Raw genomic sequence first — 20930 nt, forward strand, 5'->3', positions numbered from 1 at the left:
ATCCCTACCTGGGGGTATGCAAAGCAAGTCGTCATGTCCGCTGAAGCTGGACTGCCGAGCTTGACAGATCTGCAGCGATGGTAGGAGGACCAGGTTGGAGCGGTCGCATGCCTCCGGTTGTTATCAGGGCCGAAGGAATGTGAGTGTCGTGTGTCACAGTGCTTCAACCCCAGTAAAGTGTGGCGACCATCGCTGTTGCGGGGGATTGGGACCCCTGTTTGCTTCTTGCATGCGAACTGATAAGTTGTCATTATCGATCAGGCCCGCGATTATGTCATGGCAGCCAGCGCATTCACGCATCTTGTTATCTGTCATCTTCCTCCATATTAAATCCTCATCGGTCTAGGTATGCCAGTGGGATTGACCGCTCTGTGAGAATTTCCTATCGTCCATTTAGTCCGATTTTCTTGTTCTGCGATTGTGCCGTCCGATAGCGTCTTTCCATCCGATCCCGCCAAACAGGAACCTTAGCAGAGATTTGATCCCGACGTCTAGAAGAGCCGGCTAGGCTTACAAGATACGTCATCATGAGCAACCAGGGCGACAAGGTTAGAACAAGGCTCCCATTGCCATTCCCCAGAGGACAGAATCATGCATGCTCAAAAGTAGGCGGTCAATCCAAATGGTGGGGGTGGTGGTGGGGCGAAGAGGAAGTGGTTGGGTCTGGGGAGGGTGGGCAGCTTGCGCAACCGTGGCGGGGCGTAGAGCGCCTGCAGATGGTTTTGGAAGCGGGCAACACGTGCTGGGATGTGATGCGCGTTGGCACGTGTTTGTGTTTGAGGGTGTCTCCTTGACACACATGATGATGATGGCTTGCGATGAGTTTGGCTAGATGACTTTTAGCTTATGGCTGGATTGCTTTGGTGTTTGGGGTTTGTTTAGGTGAGCCTAGGGGTCCGGGGATGGCCCACCATCATCCGCGGGTGGCTGTCCTTTGCGTTAAAAATGGAAGACATTTATACCTGGCATCTATTTGCTCTCGGTTCGGTTGTGGCTTCTGGTTGTATTAAATGGCCACAGCTCTGCAAAACCACCTCCACAACCACGGAGACCAACTCCGGGCGGTTCGCGTGGTTCGGGCGGCATCAAACATCAAAGGCAGCGCGGAAGTAAGGGGCCAACACCCGGAGGCCCGGGCCAGGTCCGGAAGGAGAGAGCAAACAATGTCGGCCGGTAGGTGTGCCTCAGGCCTGGAAACCAGAATGCCGCCGAGATTCCCGTTGCGTATTCTACTCTTCCTCCTTGCCCCCATCACGCACCGCGGACAGCAAACATCAGCTCGCCGCCGACAATGATGCGCTGATCCCACGTTAGTCTTGTCCCCCTTGTGATTGATCACGGTGTTATGCACCGCAGTGGTGCCCTTGGTGGCCTGATGCAGCACGGTGGTGAGGTCGAACTATGTAGGTACTAATCGGCGAATGTCATGGGGGCCTCGATTATCTCAGACTCTCTGGGGTTCAAGCAGTTGAATGAAGTTTGCGGCGTAAGGGTACTGAACACGGCATCTGACAACGCCTAGGTTAGTATTGTGCTTGAGGCTTAACACCGCACCGCTGGGGGGAAATTGGCTGGTTGTTCCATCACAAGGGAGTTGTTCCCGTCTTTTGTTCCATTTGTACGGCTACGAAGCCTCCGAATTCCAGTAGCCAGCAATTCAGGCGCCTAGCCCCGTCTCGCATGGCATCAACGTACAGCCTATGGGTCGACCTGACAATCCAAGTGGCCGTATGTACAATTCTGCGTTGTCGATATTCCTCTGGGTATTGTCCTTCTCCCTCTCCTTCGCCGCTATAATGATGTCGTGCTCTTCGCCCGTCGGAAGGGGTGGGCTTCGGTGTTGAGGACAAACTCGTCCAAGCTGATGAGGTCGGGGGGCGAAAAGATCAAGTAATAATACTTGAGCGTTTCGGCGAGCCAAAAGCTCTGTGCATTCATTATTAGCAAAGCTCCATCACAGTGCGGGTTCACCGGAAGGCTTGGCTTACCTCCATGGAATCCGTCTTGGTGGTCTTCCCCTCGACCGTCACGTCGGCAATGGCCGAGTTCGCAAGCGGCGTCTCGGTCGCCCTCATGACCGACTCGAACATGCGCCAGGCCAGGTCCCGGAAGTCCTCCTTCCCAGTCATCCTATACAGCAGAAAGATGCTCTCGATGGCCTCCGGCCGGAGGATGTACCGCGGATCATGGGCACTCTTGAAGCCCTTGGGCATCCTCTTGCCCCCTTCGCTCTGCCACCGCTCCTCGTCCCAGGCGCAAGGACCATCGATGGAATCGCAGGAAACGACGTTGAATATCTCGGGCATTAACCCCGTTGGGAACGCGTTGTATGCCCACGCGCAGCCACGCGCCAGCCGTTCGCCGATGTCGACGTGATCCGGGATATCGAAGAGTTTCCCGCCGAGGCCGAACATGCCACCAGCAAAACAAGACAGATGCTGGCCTTCGGCGATGTGATCGATGCGGTCCGGGTGCACATAGGCGTCGCCCGCGAACAGTACATCTTGTCCCTCGTCGTCGTCGCTGAGTGGGACCATGGGCCGGAATAGCATATGTTGCTTGGAAGTCTTCATCGCCGCGCGGTACATCTTCTCGTAGGCCGGTACCCGCCCACTGAGCAAGGCCGACATCTTGGGGAGGTACTCGTACAGCGAGTCCGCAAGCGCACCGAGCGTAAAGCCGATCTCAGTGTCGACGGCTTGTTCGCGGAAGTTGATCAGCTTCGGCCAAATGCCGGGCAGCTTGGACTCGCTCTGGGACCGCTCGAGGAAGTCACTGATGCGGGCGACGGCATCGTAGAACTTGGGGTCCCCCGTCAAGAGCGACAGACGGGTGAATTCGAGAGAGAGGGAACAGGGACTCGCGGAAGGGTCGTTGGTGCCAGCGGTCTGTCGCCCCTCCTTGGCATCCTGGAAGTTGAACCAGAAGCCGGGCATACGATTCGGAGTGTCGAAGGCCATGTACAGCATGTTGCCCAGCTCCTTGGCCTTCTCCAGCAGCGCCGGCTCGCCGCTCAGATCGTAGGCGCTGAGCAAGCCGGCGAGATGGCGGATGGTGGTCTCGAAGAGGTTTGCCGCAGTGTCGCTTGTGTTGGCCCCAGTCCAGCTGGGCGGCGGCAGCCGCAGCAGCGCGGAAGTCGTCCGTGAGGCCCATAATCCAGAGCGTGTCGAGCGAGTCCACCAGTGTTGCTGCCCAGCCCCCGAAGGTTGTCTTACCCCCGCCACTCACGGGCGCCAGCTCATCCCGCAACCACGCCTGCTTCTTGTAACTCTCCCAGCTCTTGACGAAGGCAGCGCGGACTGTCTGTTGTCGGCGCTTCGTTGTCGCGTCGTGTACGTAATTCGGGAATGCATGCTGGACGGGCTGGAGCGGTTGCGACGCGCCGGTGGGCAACGGTCGGATCGAAGAGACGGGATGTCGTTGGACCACGGTGGTCCAGTCGAAGCTGCTTGGTTTGAAGCGGATTTCGGGACGGCTATTTGCGACTAGCGGGTTCTCGGAATCGGCGGTCCCTAGGTACGGTCGAGTGGGTTGAAGGAAGAGCATGATAGTCATGAAGACGACAGCGACAACGATGACCCGACCAAGGCGGCGGTCGAGGGCCATGGCGCGGCGCAACCTTGCGGAAAGGAAGCAAAACGGCCACCCTCTGCTATATGCCATGTCTTCCGGTCAAACTTAGAGCGGAAGACGATATCGGCATATACAACGGCGTCGCAGTTTTTGCGCGGTGCGGGCTGAACCATTGCGACCGGGTTCAGACCGGTGATATGCAACGTCGGGTCGGGTTGGGTCGTGAGAGACAGGAAGCGGGAGACGGGAGTTGGGAGTGGGAGTTGGGAGAACGAGCCAACCCCAGGTTCGTCAATGCTGAACGAGGTTGTTCCAGGTTCCAGCACTTACTTTCGGTAGATACCTTACTGGGCAAATCGAGAGGCCAGATGCGACAAAGTTGGGGCTGCAAAGGGTGAAACCCCGCCCCGCCCTTACAGCGGCGGCAGTGCGGCACCGACCGACCGGAGAGCTTGATTGAAACTCCCGGCTCTCCCGACCGACCCACCCTGACCCCTGACCTGACCCCTCGCGCCCCTGAAAGCAGTGTCGTGCCTGTCTCACACCCACCAGTCCCACGTGGGCTGAAGGAAAGGGTTCAGATTGAGGTGGATTCCAATTTCCATGTCCATCCATGGAGATTATCGACACTGGCCGGATCTGCCGAAATGCAAGTTGCGAGAAACCACTGGCTGTAGTTATTATTTAGGGTTGTATCTTTTGACTTCTTGTCAACATTGGGCCAACCCTTTCGCCAAACGCTGCCCGCCTCTCAGGGTGCTTGGCGCCTTTGGTGCAAATAACACATCGTTACCTGGGCTGAGTTACGGGTGGTGGGGTAGAGAAAGCTTGTTCCAAGACAGTCCTTAACCGACAGCGTCGAAATTACAAGCCACCACATACGAATACAACAACTGCAATGCCTTCCGCATACTTACGTTGCGAATATGAATACACCACATGCCAACGGATAAAAAAGATTCGAGCCTTGGCACGATAATTCTCTCTCCCAACGGCCTGGGCCGCCGTGATTGCTCCAGTCCAGACAGAGTGCTGGACCAGAAACAATGTAACCATGGATAGCAGCTGTGCCACAGGCCCCCTGCCTGCAATGCGACAGGGGATCGCGCCATGTTCCATATGAGGCGCATCCTCGCTCTAACCCCTACCAGGCGCTTCGTCTCCTCATCGCTCCTCTCGTTGACCCTCTGCCCTCCAAATGGCTGTCTACACATGCAGGTTCTGATGTTGACTCTCTTCATCGCCCTCTGGGCGGGGTCTGCTCTTGGGGCGACCTGCGATACGGTTGCGCCGATGGCCCTCCCCATCACAGACGTGGTCGTCGACCCCCGTATTCCCGGCTCGCTAATGAGAGGCGTTCCCGCCAAGATTGGCACACCTCCTCAAGACATTGTCGTGATGCCGTGGCCGTAAGCAGCGACCAGTTTCGCTTCGTCCATGACCTCCTTACTGACGGACCTACCCATTCAGGGACCTGAACAACACATACATCTACGATGAACAAGCATTCTGCGACGAGACGGTCATTTTCAGCGATACAATATGCGCAGTGCGACGAGGAGCTCTCTTTCGGGAGGCCGATTCCACAAGCTTCTCAAAATCATCAGACCTCGTTGCTGCAGGGGGCGCCTCCCGAGAACTGGGGAACGTCCGCGGAGCCGAGCTCGGTGTGGCAAAGCTGTTGTCAAGCAGCCTCGGGGCAACAGAACGCTTTACCATCGCCCCAGCAAACACCACGACCTTACCGATCGGCATCCCGCGCATGGGATGGGACCACAGCTACACCATCCTCCACGCGCTCGGCCTCGGCGCCAACTCGACCTACCTCAACTCCCTCGTCCAAGCGGGCCAGATTCCGTCTCGTGTTTGGTCCATATTCTGGGGCCGCATGTGGAACAACAACGAGTCCAACAATCTGGACGGGTCGCTCGTACTGGGCGGGTACGACCAGGAGAAGGTTATCGGCAAGAACGTTACTCAGCGGCTCGACTACAGCGAACAGACCGGGTGTTGGACGGGCATGAAGGTGACCGTCTCCGACGTGCTAGTCAACTTCCGCAACGGCAGCGACTTCTCCATCATGCCCCGGGACTCGGCCGTGCAGTGCTGCATCGTGCCGCAGCGCCAGCTCCTGTGGGAGGGCCCATCCGACATTGTCGGGACATTCATTGATGCGACGCAGATGAACAACACGGGCTTATCGTTCGGGTTGCACTGGGGTGCGCAACAGTTTGACGCCTCGGATCCCAAACTGTAAGGTCACCACATCACCCGCCCCCACCAGTCTCCAACCACTACCTAGGTACCTACCTAACTAACACAACCTCTCTTGACACACAGCTTCGACGGCGACGCCACCTTTGTCCTCTCCAGCGGCCTGTCGGTGCGGATCCCCAACTCGCAGTTGATGCCGCCCGCCGTGTCGGTCGACCGCAACGGCTCGCGCATCATCGACCGCTCCAAGCGGGAGCTGCTCCTCAGCGGCGTCGGCGACAACCCCACCACGCTGGGCCGCTACTTCTTCACCGCCGCCTACCTCATGGTCGACCACGACGCCGAGTCCTTCACCATGTGGCAAGCCAACCCTTCGGCCCGGACCAGCCTCGTGCCCGTGGTCGGCAAGTCGGCGGGTAACGGGGGCGGTTGTGAGGAGGGTGGAGGTGGGGGCAGCGGGGGAGATGGTGGGACGGAAGGCGGTGAAGAGGGTGCTGGTGAGGGAAATGGCGTCGATGGAGGAGGGGGCGGCGCGAATGCTAGCACGGATGAGAAGGCGGCTTCTCCCGTCAACACTGGTGCAATTGCTGGCGGGGTTGTCGGGGGTGTCGCTGCGCTGATTGCGCTCGCCGCCCTGGTGTTCTTTTTGTTGCGGAGGAGAAAGAAGCGGGATCCGACGAGCCCACTGCCGCTACCGGAGATGGCTTCTCCCGGGGGGCACACCGGGGGTGCGGATGGGGTGTATTACTACAAGACAAGCCGGTCTGGTTTGCAGGAGGCGCCAGGTGCCGAACTCGCGCCGGGGGAGCTGCACGGAGTGTCGACATCTAGCTACGGCGGAGCGACATGGGCCATAACGGCGAGCGGGATGTCACCAGAGTCCAGGGTAACATACGAGATGGATGGCGGGGGGTTGCCGCCGGATTACTCAACTCAGGGACACCCAAGGCTTCACTTGCACTAATGTTGACCGCTGGACATATGACACTGGAAGGCTTATGGGTACCTAGTTAGTTTAACGAGTTTCGGACCGAGCAGACATTGACAGGGTATCGCAATACAAGTTCCTTTCAGGTAAACAAGCTTTCGTCTGAGGTAGATACCAACCATGTATTACATTTTCAGAGTCACATCCTTTCAACAAAAACATAACAGCAAATTCTAGCGCGCTTCTATGGCCACTCGTTAGCGCTTCCGCAACCACTCCTTAGACGTAATGACGAAAAATAGTTTTTCGACAAGTTAACTATCTTACTTTCACTGGGCCAATTATTTTAAGGCAGGCCCTCCAAGAGAAAGGAGGCGCAGAAAAGAAACTAATAACTCAGATGTTTCAGCAAGACAAAAGAGCGAACAATGATCACTGCAGGCAGCCCCTATTTTCCACCCACAACCAGCGGGGGGCTGGTTTGGCCTAGGTGGTATGCTCCAGACCATCATGAGACATCGTGCAGCGGATTGGGGTGGCAAAACAGTGCACACCAAGCTTATACCAGCTCCACAAACAGGTTACTCACCGAACAAGCCACGAAAACAACCAAGAAGGCAAGTATATTGCGAAGATGAGGCACTAATGTTCCAGGTTGTTGCTCACACAGTACCTACTTGCTCTACCTTGCTTACCATCCCCGAGAGAGGCCGCGAGAGACCGCCCACGGTCTGGAGTATTTAAACTGCTCGAGTTCAACTCTCCCATCAGACATCACACTGGAGCCCAGAGCTATTCGCAGACGGCTCTTGTCCAACATTAGCTAAAGCCTTCTCAGCCACCTTCAAACACGTCAGCCGGGCTATCATCCACACCAAAGGGTACTACCCCTGCCGCGCCAGACGTGTCCAACTCGGCGATAGCGGAAGGTACCTACACTGCTCTCCGCTCGACCGGCCACCTCGCCGCGGAGGTCACCTACACTACTCCCAACTCGACCGTAGCAGTTACTGCCGTTCTGCCAGCCCCCCGGTCAGTCTTCACTGGCAAGGTCCGCAAGATCATCACCGCCGTCAACAGCAGGGATCCCCTTGACGCTAGGATGGCCTCCGTTTCGCCAGAATGGCTCAACGCCGTTGACAGGGCCCACAATGTTGTCGCCGACGCCCAAAAGAAAGGCCATCTTGATGCTAAGATGAAGGACATGGCGGATCGGATTCTCCGCGTAGTGAAAGGGCCGGCCGCCGATGCCGAGCCCCTGAATCTAGCTGTGGATTCGTTTGAGGGGATGCATCAGTCGAAGTGCAACTACGACGGCGTGATGTTCATGCTCCGTATGAGTGATTGGCCATCCGAAATCATCAAAACAATGAGGTCGAAAGAGCCGAAAGTGGCAAAGGCTCAACTCAACGAACAAGCAAAACAACTTCGGGGCAAGGGGGTCTCGGATAGCACTATTAAGGCGGAGCGCGAGGCTTCCAAGGACTGGTCGGTTATCCGGAGGGAAAGGGCCGGAAGCTCGTACTCTGTGGTCAAAGGGAACATCGACAAGGTTGTGGAGTAGATAAAAGGCGGCGAGGTCGATGGGGAGGAACCGAAGACTCCAGCTCGCGATCGGTTCAATCGTATCAGCACCGAGTTCGGGATGGAATTCTGGCTTGCGTTAAAATCACTGAAGCTGACCAGCTACCGGAACGCTGTGGTTCACAACTCCCCACCCGACCCACTGAAATATCTCAAGGATGATGAAACGATCGATTGGATCGCGATAAATCAGATCTGCGAGACCCAAAAGCGCATGGTGAGAGCGGATCAGGATGAAGGGTTGGTAGATGAGGACCAAGTAAACCTCTTCGTATCAATGATTGATGGATGGTTTGCGCTGTACATTGAGAAGTGGAGCAACAACGGCCAGATTCCTTACCTGACAGCCTATGGCATCGCACAGGAGAAGGCTGCGAGTGATAAAAAGGAGAACGAGAGAACGAAAACAGAGAAAAAGGACAAGGAGCCTTGGAGCATTTACGTGACTGACAAATGGGATTACTTATCTGGGGTCTCAAGTCTCAACCGACTAGCCCAAGTGTCGAAACCAGACATCGCCAGCGGGTGGTAAAAAGAGGAGAGCTGGGGCTGGCGGTTGGGTGTATTGTACTGTTCAGTTTGCTACTGGGAGCCAAGACAACCTGAATGGTGGAGGGCAGATGGCAGATTGTAGTTGAGTGTTTGTTTGTATCCTGTAGCGGTGAGGTGAAATACAATGGAGCCCGCAAACAAGTGGGGTCCGTTGGGCTTGTTGGTGCCCTGAGTGGGTATCTGCATACACATACAATACCTTGACGCGGTCATGGACTCATGGCCCCATTCACTTGGACCCCCCGGCGCACCTTACTAAGTAAATCTGCAGCCATTGCCATGAAACTGGTGCCGGTCCAGTGTAGGTCGAACCCTTGCCCTTCGTCGTAAAGAGTAATCGACGAACCACAAATTTTTCGTAAAAGTAAAGGCCATCAGCGGCTGCCCGGATGACACACTCGTCCCCCGGGTTATCCCAATCCCAATCCCCACTGGTAAGGTCGTAGTCGAGGGCAATGTGGACCGCATCATTTTCTACGCTCTTCCTATCATCTTCTAGAGACTCCGTATAACTCGTCATGGGGAATCCCTTTACATCATCCCAATCGAACCTTTGCAGGTCGTAAGGTTGAAGGAAGAAGAGATCCGTCGTTGGATACGTCAAGCAACGCTGCCGCTTCCCGTCTAACAAGAAACACGAAGCATGCAATGCACCAGGTACATACTCTCCGACACTCTCTTGGCATCATCTTCTGTCCGGCTATTTTGAACCGTCGCTCCATCGCCGCTCTCGACTCCGTACAGACGGTCCAGAGCCCATAATCCATCAAGTAGGTTGAGCGGTTGCCTGCCGTCCATGACAATTGTTCCTCTTCGTCATCATCGTATGAAGGAGAAATTCGAGGAGCCGCTACACCATGAGGGTACCCCCTGTTGCAGCGGAGCTCGTACTGGGAGAGTAGTGACGATTTAGTATCGTCAACCTCCCCGTAGATGGTGAAGATGTGTACCCCCGGCAGCCTAGGGCGAATCGCGAGATCCCAGATGTCATCTCGAACCTGTTTTGGCAGAGTAGGAAAGTATTTCAAAGAGTTTCGATGCCATGATGGGTGTGATGTAGTCGTAGGTTCTCAAGAAGATATGAGGAGGCACGGGGAATTCGGAAGACGGTCCGAAAGTCCACAGAAAAGAACCGCGTTAATATTTTCCACCAGGTCAAGGCTGGCCCGGCTCTGAGTTTCCCTGCCCTGGAATGTTGTGAGAGCCTGGAATGTTGGGAGACGTAAGATCCCTCCAGGTCTTCCTGGGGGTTTGTTGCGGGAGAGTGAGGCTGTGGGGCGATGCTAGGACCGGCTTAGACTGAGGAGAAGAGTAACTTACATCCCAAGGCGTTTGGAGAGCGAGAAAGTACCCCTACATGTCCCATGTCAACCTCACTCGCTTGTCGCAAGGCTTGGCTTGCTCTGGGCTTAGGCTAAGGATCACAGCAAGACAAGTTTCGATGCATAGCGAGCGCAAACGACGGTTCGTAACTTGGTTCACTATTCGGGTATTTGGTTATATGACAACTACGAGGAGGTTGTAGGTACGGATTCACAGTTTGTGCCCACTGCTCGAACCCATTGGGTAACATCTAGAGTGGGTTGGGGGCATGGCGCCGTTGGAAGGTTACAACACTGTCCGAAGTGAAACGGTATGATGTATTCCGCCACCAGGGCATTCCTTGCTAGATGGCGCCGGAGGCCGTCAAGCAGAAGGAGTACGGTCCCAAGTTGGACATCTGGTCGCTCGGTGTGTGAGATTCGCAATTATGGGGTCTTGGTGTAACTTATCACAGGTCGAGAAAATTTGCCTACCTAATCGTACCTACGGAACTAATCTGTCTATATTGGTCGAGTTTGTCATCGGTGATACAAGTTGGGCGGTCCTGATTTCTGGCATTGGTCTCCTACAGCCGGGATACGTCAACACTGCTACCTCGTAAAGGGGTTAGGAGCACTGCCGCGTTAAGAACCGAACCATCGTGGTCTTTGTATTCTAGGTTACGAATCCCCGGTCCGTCAGTAACATACCGGGAGTCATAACCACCCGATTCGTGGGTGGTTTCTCTCACTTGTCTCAAGTCCCGCCAACTCGGTAGCACTGAGGTTCCCTTCATGATATAATACTTGATGAACCACACGTTCTTCGCCCCCGAAGGTTCTCTAGAAACTTAGCTGACCACACATTGACCCGCCTCACCTGCCTCCCACCAAACATAACCCACACGATACCGAAAGCGCCTCCGATTAGTGGAAAATGGTGAAACCGGCATGCGTACCCAGTCGGCCGTTTTGGGGTCAAAGAAGGTCTGCATCAAGCAACTTAGCGGCTCGCCATCCCCAACAACGACCTGCGGCAGCTCAGGGATCAGGGGTATTCTCTTGATCGCTAACACCGCGTTTTTTTTGTCTTTCTTAGAGCATAATCTCCCATTCGGCTTCTTTAAACCATCGCTCTATCATCTACTCTCTGTAAACGGCCCGTATTCCGGCATCCATCAAGTGTGGGTATTTGTTACCTCATCTTCGTCCGGTTCGTCGGAGTCGTCTAAGGTTTCTAGTAAAATAGAAGAGCTGCCAGCACGTAACCTCGCAACCTTCGGCAGCCTAGCGCGTACTCGGACAGCAATCTCCTATCAGCTTTGGCTAACGTCGTAGACGGCAATGAACTGTACGTCCGGCCAGACGAGGCAGATTTCAGTGGAAGAGATGGAACGTGCTTGCCATGATGATGTGAGAAGGGAAAGCCCGGGAAGAGGTAGGGAAAGTGGACTAAGAACCCAAAACGGTCTACAGAGCGGCATTTATACACGCAAACGGATTTAGGGGTTGCGCATGCGTTTTCTGATTGGGACGTTAACTCGTTTCTTTCATCCGGGTTTCCATTGTTTGCAGTTGATATTCTGCGCTGGGTGGCCAACTTGCCATGGGGGCCCGCCAAGACCAAGTTCCTCTAGCAACGGGCGTGGTTGTTTACTTCCCCTGAGAAGAACCCTGAGAAGAAAAAAAAGTGGCGAGAGTGCAACCATCAGAGAACAAGAAGCCCTGCTTCATCACGGGAACCAACAAATACACCTGGCCCACCCGCACATGGGAAGAGGCCTCAAATCTCACGCGTCGTGAGCCTCATCGGTATATAGCTCGGCGAGAGTTGGGCCTGGGCCTGCGGGAGCCGCGGTACGGTTGAGTTTCTCAACGAAATACAGCGTCTGAATATGACGCCACGAAATACCAGTAGCAATTGGGGCAGTTGGGTTTGCGCCCCCAAAACTACGGAAAATGAGTAATGCAGTTTTCCGGGCCCCAGCAATGCCCCAATTATCGATGGGGCCTGAGGCCAATACGACTCCCTATTCGTAACTATGGTGCCCGGTTGTCATGAACGTCCGAGCTGCACCTGCCGGAGGTTTAGAACCTGAAAATAGACCTACGGCTGACCCTTCCAAACGAGGTGGTGGCAGAGGCCGGGGACGAGGAAGAGCCAGAGGCAAACAACACAACAGAAACCCACACGTCAGAGGAGTGAAAGGCTAAGAAGACCAAGAAGGACAGGCGCCAAAAAGAAGCAAGAAAGCAGCGCCGGCTGGGACAAGCAAGTTCTACGCGAGCTCGCATTCCTATTCACTACAATGACGTAGACGTTAACACTATCAACGACGCGAAGGATGCAACTTTAGTCAATGCGCCGCCTCAAGACGACTCCCCGTCGGCGAGAGAAGACGCGAGGAACCCCGGCCAGACTACATAAAGGAAGGCCAAGGAACGACGTCGAAAGGAGCATCGGCGATTGCGAGAACGGGTAAAGAGAAGATACGGCAATAGGAAGAAGTAAGATTGTAGCCTGGGAAGAACAGCAATAACAACAATCAAGACGAGGAGCGTAGAAGGGTGGAACAGAACAAATTGTGCGAGGAACACTGGCGGATATGGCAAGAGAAAAGCCGGAGAAGCCCGGTTAGCCGACGAGACTCGACGGGTAGAAACTCACCGCAGGTGCGAAGCCGCCCAGACTGTTAAACGATGTCGAAGAAGAAAGCTCCGCAAGAAAGGGCTAACCAAAGCTAGAGAAGGTCGCCGGCGCTGGCTCGGGCACCGTAAGAGCGTCCGGGGGTAGGAACAAACATATAAACTCCCTAGGCGCGCGTTTTACCATCTAGGAAAGTTGCTACAGAAGTGGAACCAGCTTTACAGATGGCCGAAGACGCGTCTCGTCGCGTCGCGGCAACGTATGCTCGTCTGAACGAGGTTCGTCAAATTGCCTATGCGCTTCAGTTCCCTCAAGTACCTCAGTACTATTTACCCATGTGTGTGTGTGACCGGCCTATGTGTCTCCGCACGGAAACATTGGTAAAAATGTAATGTAATGTGCCCATGACCCAGCCAACCGACGAGTATGGTGTATAGAATCCGGAATCGCTTTATAGCCAGGTTCCTCGCAATTTCGCCCGCTCGCGCGCTCGGTCGTAACGATTGATCGTGGTGCCTTTCCGTGGGTCTGGGTTCGTGGGCTTGTGGGGTATTGTTCGTCGCGAGGCCAAAATCTTCGGTTTATACCATCAGTCTTTCGGTTAGTCGAGCAATCTTCATCGCGGCTCAGGGGCCGGTACGGGTGCGGGGTCGGAGGTGGAGGGGTGGTTCGGCGGCGTTTTGTGAGGAGACGATGTCGATCAAAGTTGAGGAGACCGCGATGCAGAAAGTGTCGGGCGTTATGTGAAGCAATTATTAGAAGTAGCAAGAGGTGAGGGCCGGGGAGGCGGGTTCTCTGAGCGTGAAGACGGTGTTTGCTTTGAATGTGACCTCGCTTCCAGTTGATGCGGGGTAGTTGAGCCCGTGGCCCGGAAGCTTGGGCTTTCGCAGCACAGCCCCTGCACCTGCCCCCCATCCACCAACCTCGGCCACTTCACATCCAGGCTCCCAGAATTCGAATCCGGCTAGGGACTAACAACCAACCCCTTATTTGTTTGTGATGGGCGAACTTGGACAAATAGTAACCCTACGCACAGTATCGTATGCAGCATGAGTGGCCAATGTCAAGTCAGTCTCTTGCAGGCGAGAAACGCATGCACGAAAGTGAGGTGGGGGGACCCATGTCCCGCGCAGCCCGTCGTCCGATGATGCAGACTTCGCTAGCTCCTCAATAAACCAGGCATGGCGTCAAGAGTTGGGGGGATGCTGCAGCTAGCCAAGAAAGTGTTGATGCAGTAGCGCTTTCTATCACCCCACGAGCCAGCCCAGTTGGCATCGCTTCTTGACGATCGTCGCCGTTGAACCAGACCCCCGCCGCCAACCCCTTGCTGCTGGGCTCAGTGGAGCTGATAGCCCCAACCAATACCATCTCACCTTGCGGCAAGCAGTCGGAGCCGCAAAGGGCAGCGCCAAACCGAGCTTGGCCAGTGGAAGCGCAAAGTGAGCAACGAGACGACGGGGAAACGGGGGAGAGCTTCCCCGTTCCTCGACGACCCCACCGCAATTTTCGTCGATGGATACGCCGGGCAAGGCCAGGCCAGGCCATGCCGAATGCCAGCGGGCGGAGTCCCATCGTTCTTTAACGACAAGACGCACACAGCCAACTCCTCCTTCAAGACGCTAGTAGCTATTATCTACAAGCTACGTACATAGATACGAAGTACGAATACGCCCCCGCGCTTCCTTGCGACCCCCCGAACTCCAAGTGTACCCAAAGGCCGACAAAACCTTCGACCAGAGGAACGAAAAGAAAGGCATTCGGAAGCCCAAGTCTGCTTTTGTCTGGCTCGGTTTCTTTTATTAATTTATCTTGGTTTTTTTTTTAACTACCTCTTTTCTTCGTTCTCTTTTCTTTAATTTCTTACTCCCTTCCCAGTCTAGCTTTTTTGGGCCAGAGGGTGCCGACATACTCTCTCGCTCCCTTGGCCTCCCCGCAGAGAGGTCGAGGTCGAATAAACTCATCGCGCCACCCCGTCCGGATTGGAGGAGCGCGGAGTTGCGCCGCCAAGGACATCAGGGGCCTCTCCTCTTTTCTCCATTCAGGTGCAGGCACATAGACAAACACACACAATCCACTCGGCCTCTCTCTTGACTCGCAATCGTCGCAAGGGGCCCGCCACACCAAGCCATGTGCCGACTCGTCGTCTTCAAAGGAACTTGCCCGCATTGCTCCGAGACCTTCACATGGGAAGAGCTTAACCAAGAGCTCAGTTGCCTCGAAGCCAAGAACAACGGCACATTCGGCATGTGCAAGGAAGGGGCGCTGGCGGACGAGAAGCCGCACGACCAAGAGTGCGACGCATGTGCGGCCGAGCTGGAGGCAGACGAAGGCTACGACGGCGGTATGGACGACGCACTCGAGGCGCTCGAGTTCGCCGGCGCGGGCTGGGGCGGGAGCAAGAAAGAAGCCGCTGACGAGGATCAAGCGAGCGGCAGGCACAAGAACAAGAAGCAGCGCGTGTCATGAGGCGCGTTGCTACTCGATCCGAGCGCGGTTTACTCTCGCCTGCCTATCGTCGCTCGCTTGCGACGCCGAGAGCATCCACACGCGATACCCACAACCCGCACATTAACAACACACGTCATCGGGCGAATAGTAGTCCAGGGATCGGGGACATCGTCGCGGCAGCCACACAACCACACAAATCACCACGCAGAGAAAGAAATACAGAGATCCACCGACCGATGATTTCTGGGTCATTACGCTTGCGACTAGAGGAGGGGGTAGGGATACTGTTCGACGGTATTTACTGACCGGGACGTCGGTCGTTTCACGAGGTCACGACGTAGATGAGGAATGAGGTCCATGACAACGCTCAAGCCAGGGATGGCGGCGATGGCTCGGGGGCCTATGCCGGGCGCCGGGCGCCGGGCGCCAATGGGGGCGGGAACTGGGGGAAGGGGTGGCCACGTAGGAAAAGTGCCAGGAGATGGACGAGTTGAGCAAACCATGTACCACTTTATATAATGTATTCTACCGATTTATAGTGGCAGATCCCCCAGCACCACCATCCACCTAGATATCTAGCCTTATATCCAACCCTAATCCAACCTACTCGACCCCCTCCCACGTCTCCCTCACCACGCGCCAATACCGGCCCGCATCCACCCGCACATGGGCGACATGCTCCCCACCCTCAAACCGCTCCCTCCTCACGGCCCCAAACCCCCCACGCGCCGCCGCCTCGGCATGGTCCTCCACATCCCGCCAGTCCACCAGCCGATCCGCGGGGCCGTACACGTACGTGCGGCGCACCTCGGCGCGGCGGGCGCCAACGTCGTTGAGCGCGCGCGCGAGCGCCGCCAGGGGGCCCGTCCGGCCGCGCCCCAGCAGCGCGTGGCGCACCCAGTAGAACGCACACAGCGCGTGCAGGAGGGGTGCCGCCAGCCACCGCGCGGGGCCCCGCGCCGGCAGGCCCGCCGCGAAGGCCCGGTACCCGGCCCCGTACCGGAACCGCCCCGGGGACGAGTCCAGCACGAGCGTGTACGGCGGGAGCGTGGCGGGGCTCGCGGGGGTGCGGACGCGCGGGGGTGGGGGGCTGTTGTGGGTGGCGAGGCCGAGCGCCGTGCGGAGGTGGAGGAGGGTGGCGGCGCCGCCGTTGGACCAGGCGTGGAGGAGCAGTTCGGGTTGTGCGTTGGTGGGTTTGTTGTTGTTATCGTGTCGGTCGGGGGTTCCGATGTCGGGGAAGATGGCGCGAACAAAGGGGACGGCGGCAGCAAACGCGCGAGGATTGCCACTGGGGAGGAGGAAGTGTCGCGGCTCGGAACGCAAGAGCAGGATAGGAACGGTTGGGTACAGCGCTTGGTACTGGACGAGGTACTTGGCGATGTGCGGGTCGCGCGCCCCCATCCACGTCGCGAGGATGATCAGTTTTGGTACTGGTTTGGGGGGCGATGCAGCGTCGGTGGCTGAGGAGGGTGTTGCCGGCGCAGGTGCCTCAGGCCGGTAGATGTAAACGCATTCTGAAAGTTTGGTCATACAGCCGAGCGGACTCGCCGCTGGCGTCTTCATTACGTTGGACGCCATTCCCTGTTTAAATTGATCTTGAAGCTGGCACTCAAACTCCAGTTCATTCCTACAAGTGCGATCACCTCCGTTTTGTATGTTTACAGGAGCGCTGCGCCGTGGCTGCGCCTTGGCTGGGTGAGATTTTGAGAATACAGGTCCAGCCGAGAAACTCCGTTTCTGGACTGGGTTCAGGAATCACGTAACACCGCGGCCAGGGTCCCCCCCCCCCCGTGCACTAACACGGGGGGGGAGGGGGGGGGGTACTCGACCCGACAACGGCTCGAACCGAGGCACTTCCTAATTGGGTTCCATCAGTCAAGTTGTATCAGACACAACGCCTCTGTCCATGTCCCAACAAATTGCGTTCAACGGAATCACAATATTCTTCCGGATACACAGGGAGCGGCACCGGATTACGTCAACCGTCCGCCGGCAGGTCTTTCAACCCGACTCCCATCCAAATCACTATGCAAGAAACCAAGGGTACGTAACAAACACATGGCGGTCCACATCACAGACAAAGGACCAGAAACCTGCAAATTCTTCCTAAGCTACGCCATTTTGTTCCTAGTATACACAGGACCTGGCGGTCACCTCCAAGTTATTCCAGGTCAGACCGTAAATCGGCCACAGTGAAGACGCCAAGGGCAACCAGTGGTAAGCAGAAAGGCATGACGGAGACATTTCGACGTCCAGTGAATGAATCAGGATCATGTCCGGGCAATCAGCATCCCGGCCTTCTGCGGCCAAGGAAGGTAATCCCAAGAAGAATTAGTGACGATCCTGTGGGACAGTTTCATAGCCTCGTCCCATACCGGGCGTAGAGCATGCTAGTCACCAGATGCAGCAAGAATCCAGTGACACAGCTGGGCTACGGCCGCATCTTCGTAACGGTGGCATCATCTCAAGAGGTTCGTTGTAAAGAGGTCCCTGATCATGGCGGTGCAAGACGAGTACTGCAGGACGACGCAGCGCGAGGCAGGCCGCGACGAGGGTTGATTGAGCCAGGTGGTCAAGTGCATCAAAGCAAGACACGGCCCACCTTCCGTTGGTCAGTACCTCTATAAAGATGAGGGACAATCCAATCGCAGCATCGTAGGCAGAGCAAGCAGCCAATTGCAGATTGCGTTCAAGCTGTTGCAAGGGACCGCATTCGCAAATGTCGTCGATGGAAAATGCCGGGTGCAAACCGCTAAACGCGGAGGTCGACCATGAGGATGCAGGATACTCAAGTTTCGGGATATGTGCCGCAAACCCGCCAAAGAGTGCCCGGGGGAAGACGAAAAAGAAAAGAAGAAAAAAGCGAGTATCAGCGCGCGTACTGGTACAGTCATGTAACAAGTCCGTTCATCCCGAAGGGTGGAACAGGCCGGACGGAGTTCAGATATGCCATGCCCTGGTATCAAGTAAGGTGCCGTCATGCAGTGATCAAGGCGCAAGGTCAGGGCCAGCAATCTCGAGGGGTGGTGACGGCATAGTCAGGATGCATCAGACGCATCAAGGAGTTGAATGGGCGAGTCAACAGCAAGCGCATCAGTGGGTCGGGGGTTATGGCGACTTTACGAGGTCCCAGGGGCCTGCGAAGGGCCTCCCTGGCTCTGGCCCTGGGTAGCAAGCTGGGATTGCCACCAGAGAGCAATGTAATTTTCGTAACCACCATCTATCAGCATGTGTTAGTCAATTAACACCGAACGAAGGCGGAGGAGCCGGCTAAGGGTGTACTCACACATGGCATACGGGTCAGGCTGCCCGCCGCTCCCGGCCGCAGCCGCGGGAGCCGCGCCGCCGGGTGCCGCATTCATGGGGGCGCTGCTGGGGTTAGAAGATTGGCCATAATTGGGGCTGTCATAATCACGGGGCGGGCCACGACCACGTCCGCCGCCGCCGGCAGACTTCTGCCTCTGTAACTTCGTCAGCACACACATGTCCCTTAGAATACCTTGCAGGTCCGGCGGACATACCGCTGCGTCAACTTTGTCCTCGATGGCACGCTTCGCCTGGGCAATGGCATCGCGGCTGCCGACAAGGCCGATCTCCCGCTCCACCTCGCCGGGTCCAGACGATTGTGAAACATTGATCTTGCACCCGGTCATGTTTTGCATCTCCCGGATCGTTTCTCCGCCTTTGCCGATGATCATGCCAACCGCATCGGAGGGAACGTAGATGGAGTCGTTGACCTTGTCGGGCGCGCCGCCACCGCCACCGCCATAGCTGTCAGCCCGGCCGCCGCGCGCAGCCCCCGCATTGTTCCCATTCCTGCTGTCGCTATCCACAATCTCGAGAATCAGTTCCTTGGCATGCCGAGCAGCAGCTCGGAGCGCCGATTACGTTGACCGGGCGGAGGCCGTTGACGCTCTTGTTCTCGCTAACGATGTAATGTGGCAACCGCTGCGTTCTTGGAGATCGCGGATCGTCTCCCCGCCGCGCCCGATGATCAGGCCCACGGTCCTATCGGGGACCATGATTTGCAGGCTGTCCTCGCCCTCCTTGGGAACCGGGGGAGGGGCGGGAGCGCGGCGACCACCTTCACGGCCGCCACGGTCACCGCCGCTTTGGGGGTTGCCGCTGCGCATGCCGCTATCCTGAATTATATGGTTTATCATCTCCTTGGCCTCCTCGCGCTGCGGACGAGGGCCGGTGATTCTGCAGAGTCGGGATTTGGTCGTTCTGGCCAGTCGGCGGGATGAACTGGACCCGGCAGCGACTCTCGCTTTCAACACGACGCAGGTTCTCGCCTTGACGGCCAATAATCAATCCCAACCAAGCTCGCCTCGATCGTGATGGTTTCGACGTTGTCTTCCCTTGCCACGCAACGGCGACCGGTCCCGACCACCACCGTGGCCACCACGCGGAGAGAAGCCTTGGCGGCCGCGACCAGGCGAGTAGGATCGGTCGCGTGCGTAACCGCGATCTTGGCCGCCGTGTTCAGCGCGCCTCTCGTCGCGGTAAGGGTTCAGGTTGTCCCGGAAAGCATCCCGCCCACGCGGGCTCTTGGATCTCGAGCGCTGGTAGTGCCTCGAGTCCTGGCGAGGGTCCGGGTATGGTGCATTCTGACGATCATAGGGGGTAACACCCTTCTCGGTTGCGTATGCCTTTGCCTTTGCGATCGCGTCGGCGAGCTGCACCGTGCCCGAGTTGACAGGGCGAATTGCGCTTAGATCGATGCTGCCGCTCGAGGCCGGCTGCGGGTAGGGGTAAGAGGGCGGCGGATGGTAAGAAGTGGGTTGCTGCTGGTATGGGTTCTGCCCGGGCGGTGCATATCCGGAAGGCATAGCCGGCGCAGGGGCCGGAACACCAGTGTGGTTCTGGGTAGGCGTCGAGGTGGCCGGCCGCTGTGTCGCATCTGAGGCCACGCAAGTCAGTTCATTCGCCTGTGAAAAGTTGTAAGATTCACCAATCCTCACCTCCTAGCATCTTGAGAATGGAGTTAATATCGGGTGTTGAGTTCGCCATTGTGTGTCTCTGTTTGTAGGCTTTAACTCTCTCGGGTTTCGGCGTGGTCTTTCAATGATGATATCGAGATCCAGCACGGTGGGAGTTGTCAGGAGCCGTCTGATTCTAGTTGGCTAGGAAAGCGGCGCAAATCTTGTTCCGCAATAGTCCGTTTAACACCTAACATGAGGCGTCAGTAGCGAGTCGCATCAAGGCCTGGTTGAATCGCGTGGTGTTCTAAACACAGCCGCGCACAAAGAAGCACACAGAGGAGCACACGCATTCAGAAGCGCGACCGAAAAGCAGGCCGGGGTCGATGGAGTACCAACCTGTGCTCAAAGCAGCGCACAATACTGCGGATGATAGTCGCTGTCTAAAGAAATGCACCGGTCGAAAATAACCTGCGCAGAGTAAAACGTAGCAACAGTCTGCAAGAGGTGGGTTTTTGCTCGGAAATGGAGAGTGAATTGCCAGCCCTCGTGGATTTCGTAACAAGTTCGTGGATGGAGCAGAGAGCGGGTTCAGAAATGCTAGTTACTTGGGTGGAACGCCACACACATGAACTCCGCGCTGTTCAGCTGAGTGATGCGGCGGTGGCTCGTGCGCGTTGTTCACGTGATGTCTAAACCTTGTCCGGTTCTCCAGCCCATTCCGGCCTGAGACGACCCAGGCAAGAGGTAAATGGTGCAGC

At 56.5% G+C, this 20930-nt stretch overlaps 7 protein-coding genes across 7 annotated transcripts; 3 read left to right on the top strand and 4 right to left on the bottom strand.

Moving 5' to 3' along the window:
- Positions 1-1791: 1791 nt before the first annotated feature.
- Positions 1792-3606, bottom strand: CHGG_10675 (uncharacterized protein; the record flags this gene model as incomplete). The annotated part of the gene is made up of 3 exons (XM_001228601.1): positions 1792-1926; positions 1989-3059; positions 3229-3606. 3 exons carry the CDS (start codon positions 3604-3606, stop codon positions 1792-1794), a joined length of 1584 nt encoding a protein of 527 aa, XP_001228602.1.
- Positions 3607-4785: 1179 nt separating this feature from the next.
- On the top strand, positions 4786-6751 carry CHGG_10676 (uncharacterized protein; the record flags this gene model as incomplete). The annotated part of the gene is made up of 3 exons (XM_001228602.1): positions 4786-4982; positions 5044-5826; positions 5914-6751. 3 exons carry the CDS (start codon positions 4786-4788, stop codon positions 6749-6751), a joined length of 1818 nt encoding a protein of 605 aa, XP_001228603.1.
- A 1066-nt stretch (positions 6752-7817) lies between these two features.
- On the top strand, positions 7818-8831 carry CHGG_10677 (uncharacterized protein; the record flags this gene model as incomplete). The annotated part of the gene is made up of 2 exons (XM_001228603.1): positions 7818-8267; positions 8394-8831. 2 exons carry the CDS (start codon positions 7818-7820, stop codon positions 8829-8831), a joined length of 888 nt encoding a protein of 295 aa, XP_001228604.1.
- Positions 8832-9080: 249 nt separating this feature from the next.
- CHGG_10678 (uncharacterized protein) lies at positions 9081-10949 on the bottom strand (the record flags this gene model as incomplete). The annotated part of the gene is made up of 5 exons (XM_001228604.1): positions 9081-9380; positions 9517-9849; positions 10172-10204; positions 10662-10674; positions 10864-10949. The coding sequence occupies 5 exons, from the start codon at positions 10947-10949 to the stop codon at positions 9081-9083; spliced, it is 765 nt and encodes a 254-aa protein (XP_001228605.1).
- A 2074-nt stretch (positions 10950-13023) lies between these two features.
- On the top strand, positions 13024-13236 carry CHGG_10679 (uncharacterized protein; the record flags this gene model as incomplete). The annotated part of the gene is made up of 2 exons (XM_001228605.1): positions 13024-13140; positions 13213-13236. 2 exons carry the CDS (start codon positions 13024-13026, stop codon positions 13234-13236), a joined length of 141 nt encoding a protein of 46 aa, XP_001228606.1.
- Positions 13237-14659: 1423 nt separating this feature from the next.
- CHGG_10680 (uncharacterized protein) lies at positions 14660-16810 on the bottom strand (the record flags this gene model as incomplete). Its single annotated transcript, XM_001228606.1, has 3 exons — positions 14660-15209; positions 15554-15772; positions 15855-16810. 3 exons carry the CDS (start codon positions 16808-16810, stop codon positions 14660-14662), a joined length of 1725 nt encoding a protein of 574 aa, XP_001228607.1.
- Positions 16811-18366: 1556 nt separating this feature from the next.
- Positions 18367-20260, bottom strand: CHGG_10681 (uncharacterized protein; the record flags this gene model as incomplete). Its single annotated transcript, XM_001228607.1, has 6 exons — positions 18367-18467; positions 18534-18708; positions 18769-19072; positions 19136-19450; positions 19628-20150; positions 20212-20260. The coding sequence occupies 6 exons, from the start codon at positions 20258-20260 to the stop codon at positions 18367-18369; spliced, it is 1467 nt and encodes a 488-aa protein (XP_001228608.1).
- Positions 20261-20930: the final 670 nt, after the last annotated feature.

This window comes from Chaetomium globosum, genomic scaffold, assembly GCF_000143365.1.
Source record: "Chaetomium globosum CBS 148.51 scaffold_7 genomic scaffold, whole genome shotgun sequence".
Taxonomy (NCBI): Eukaryota; Fungi; Ascomycota; class Sordariomycetes; order Sordariales; family Chaetomiaceae; genus Chaetomium; species Chaetomium globosum.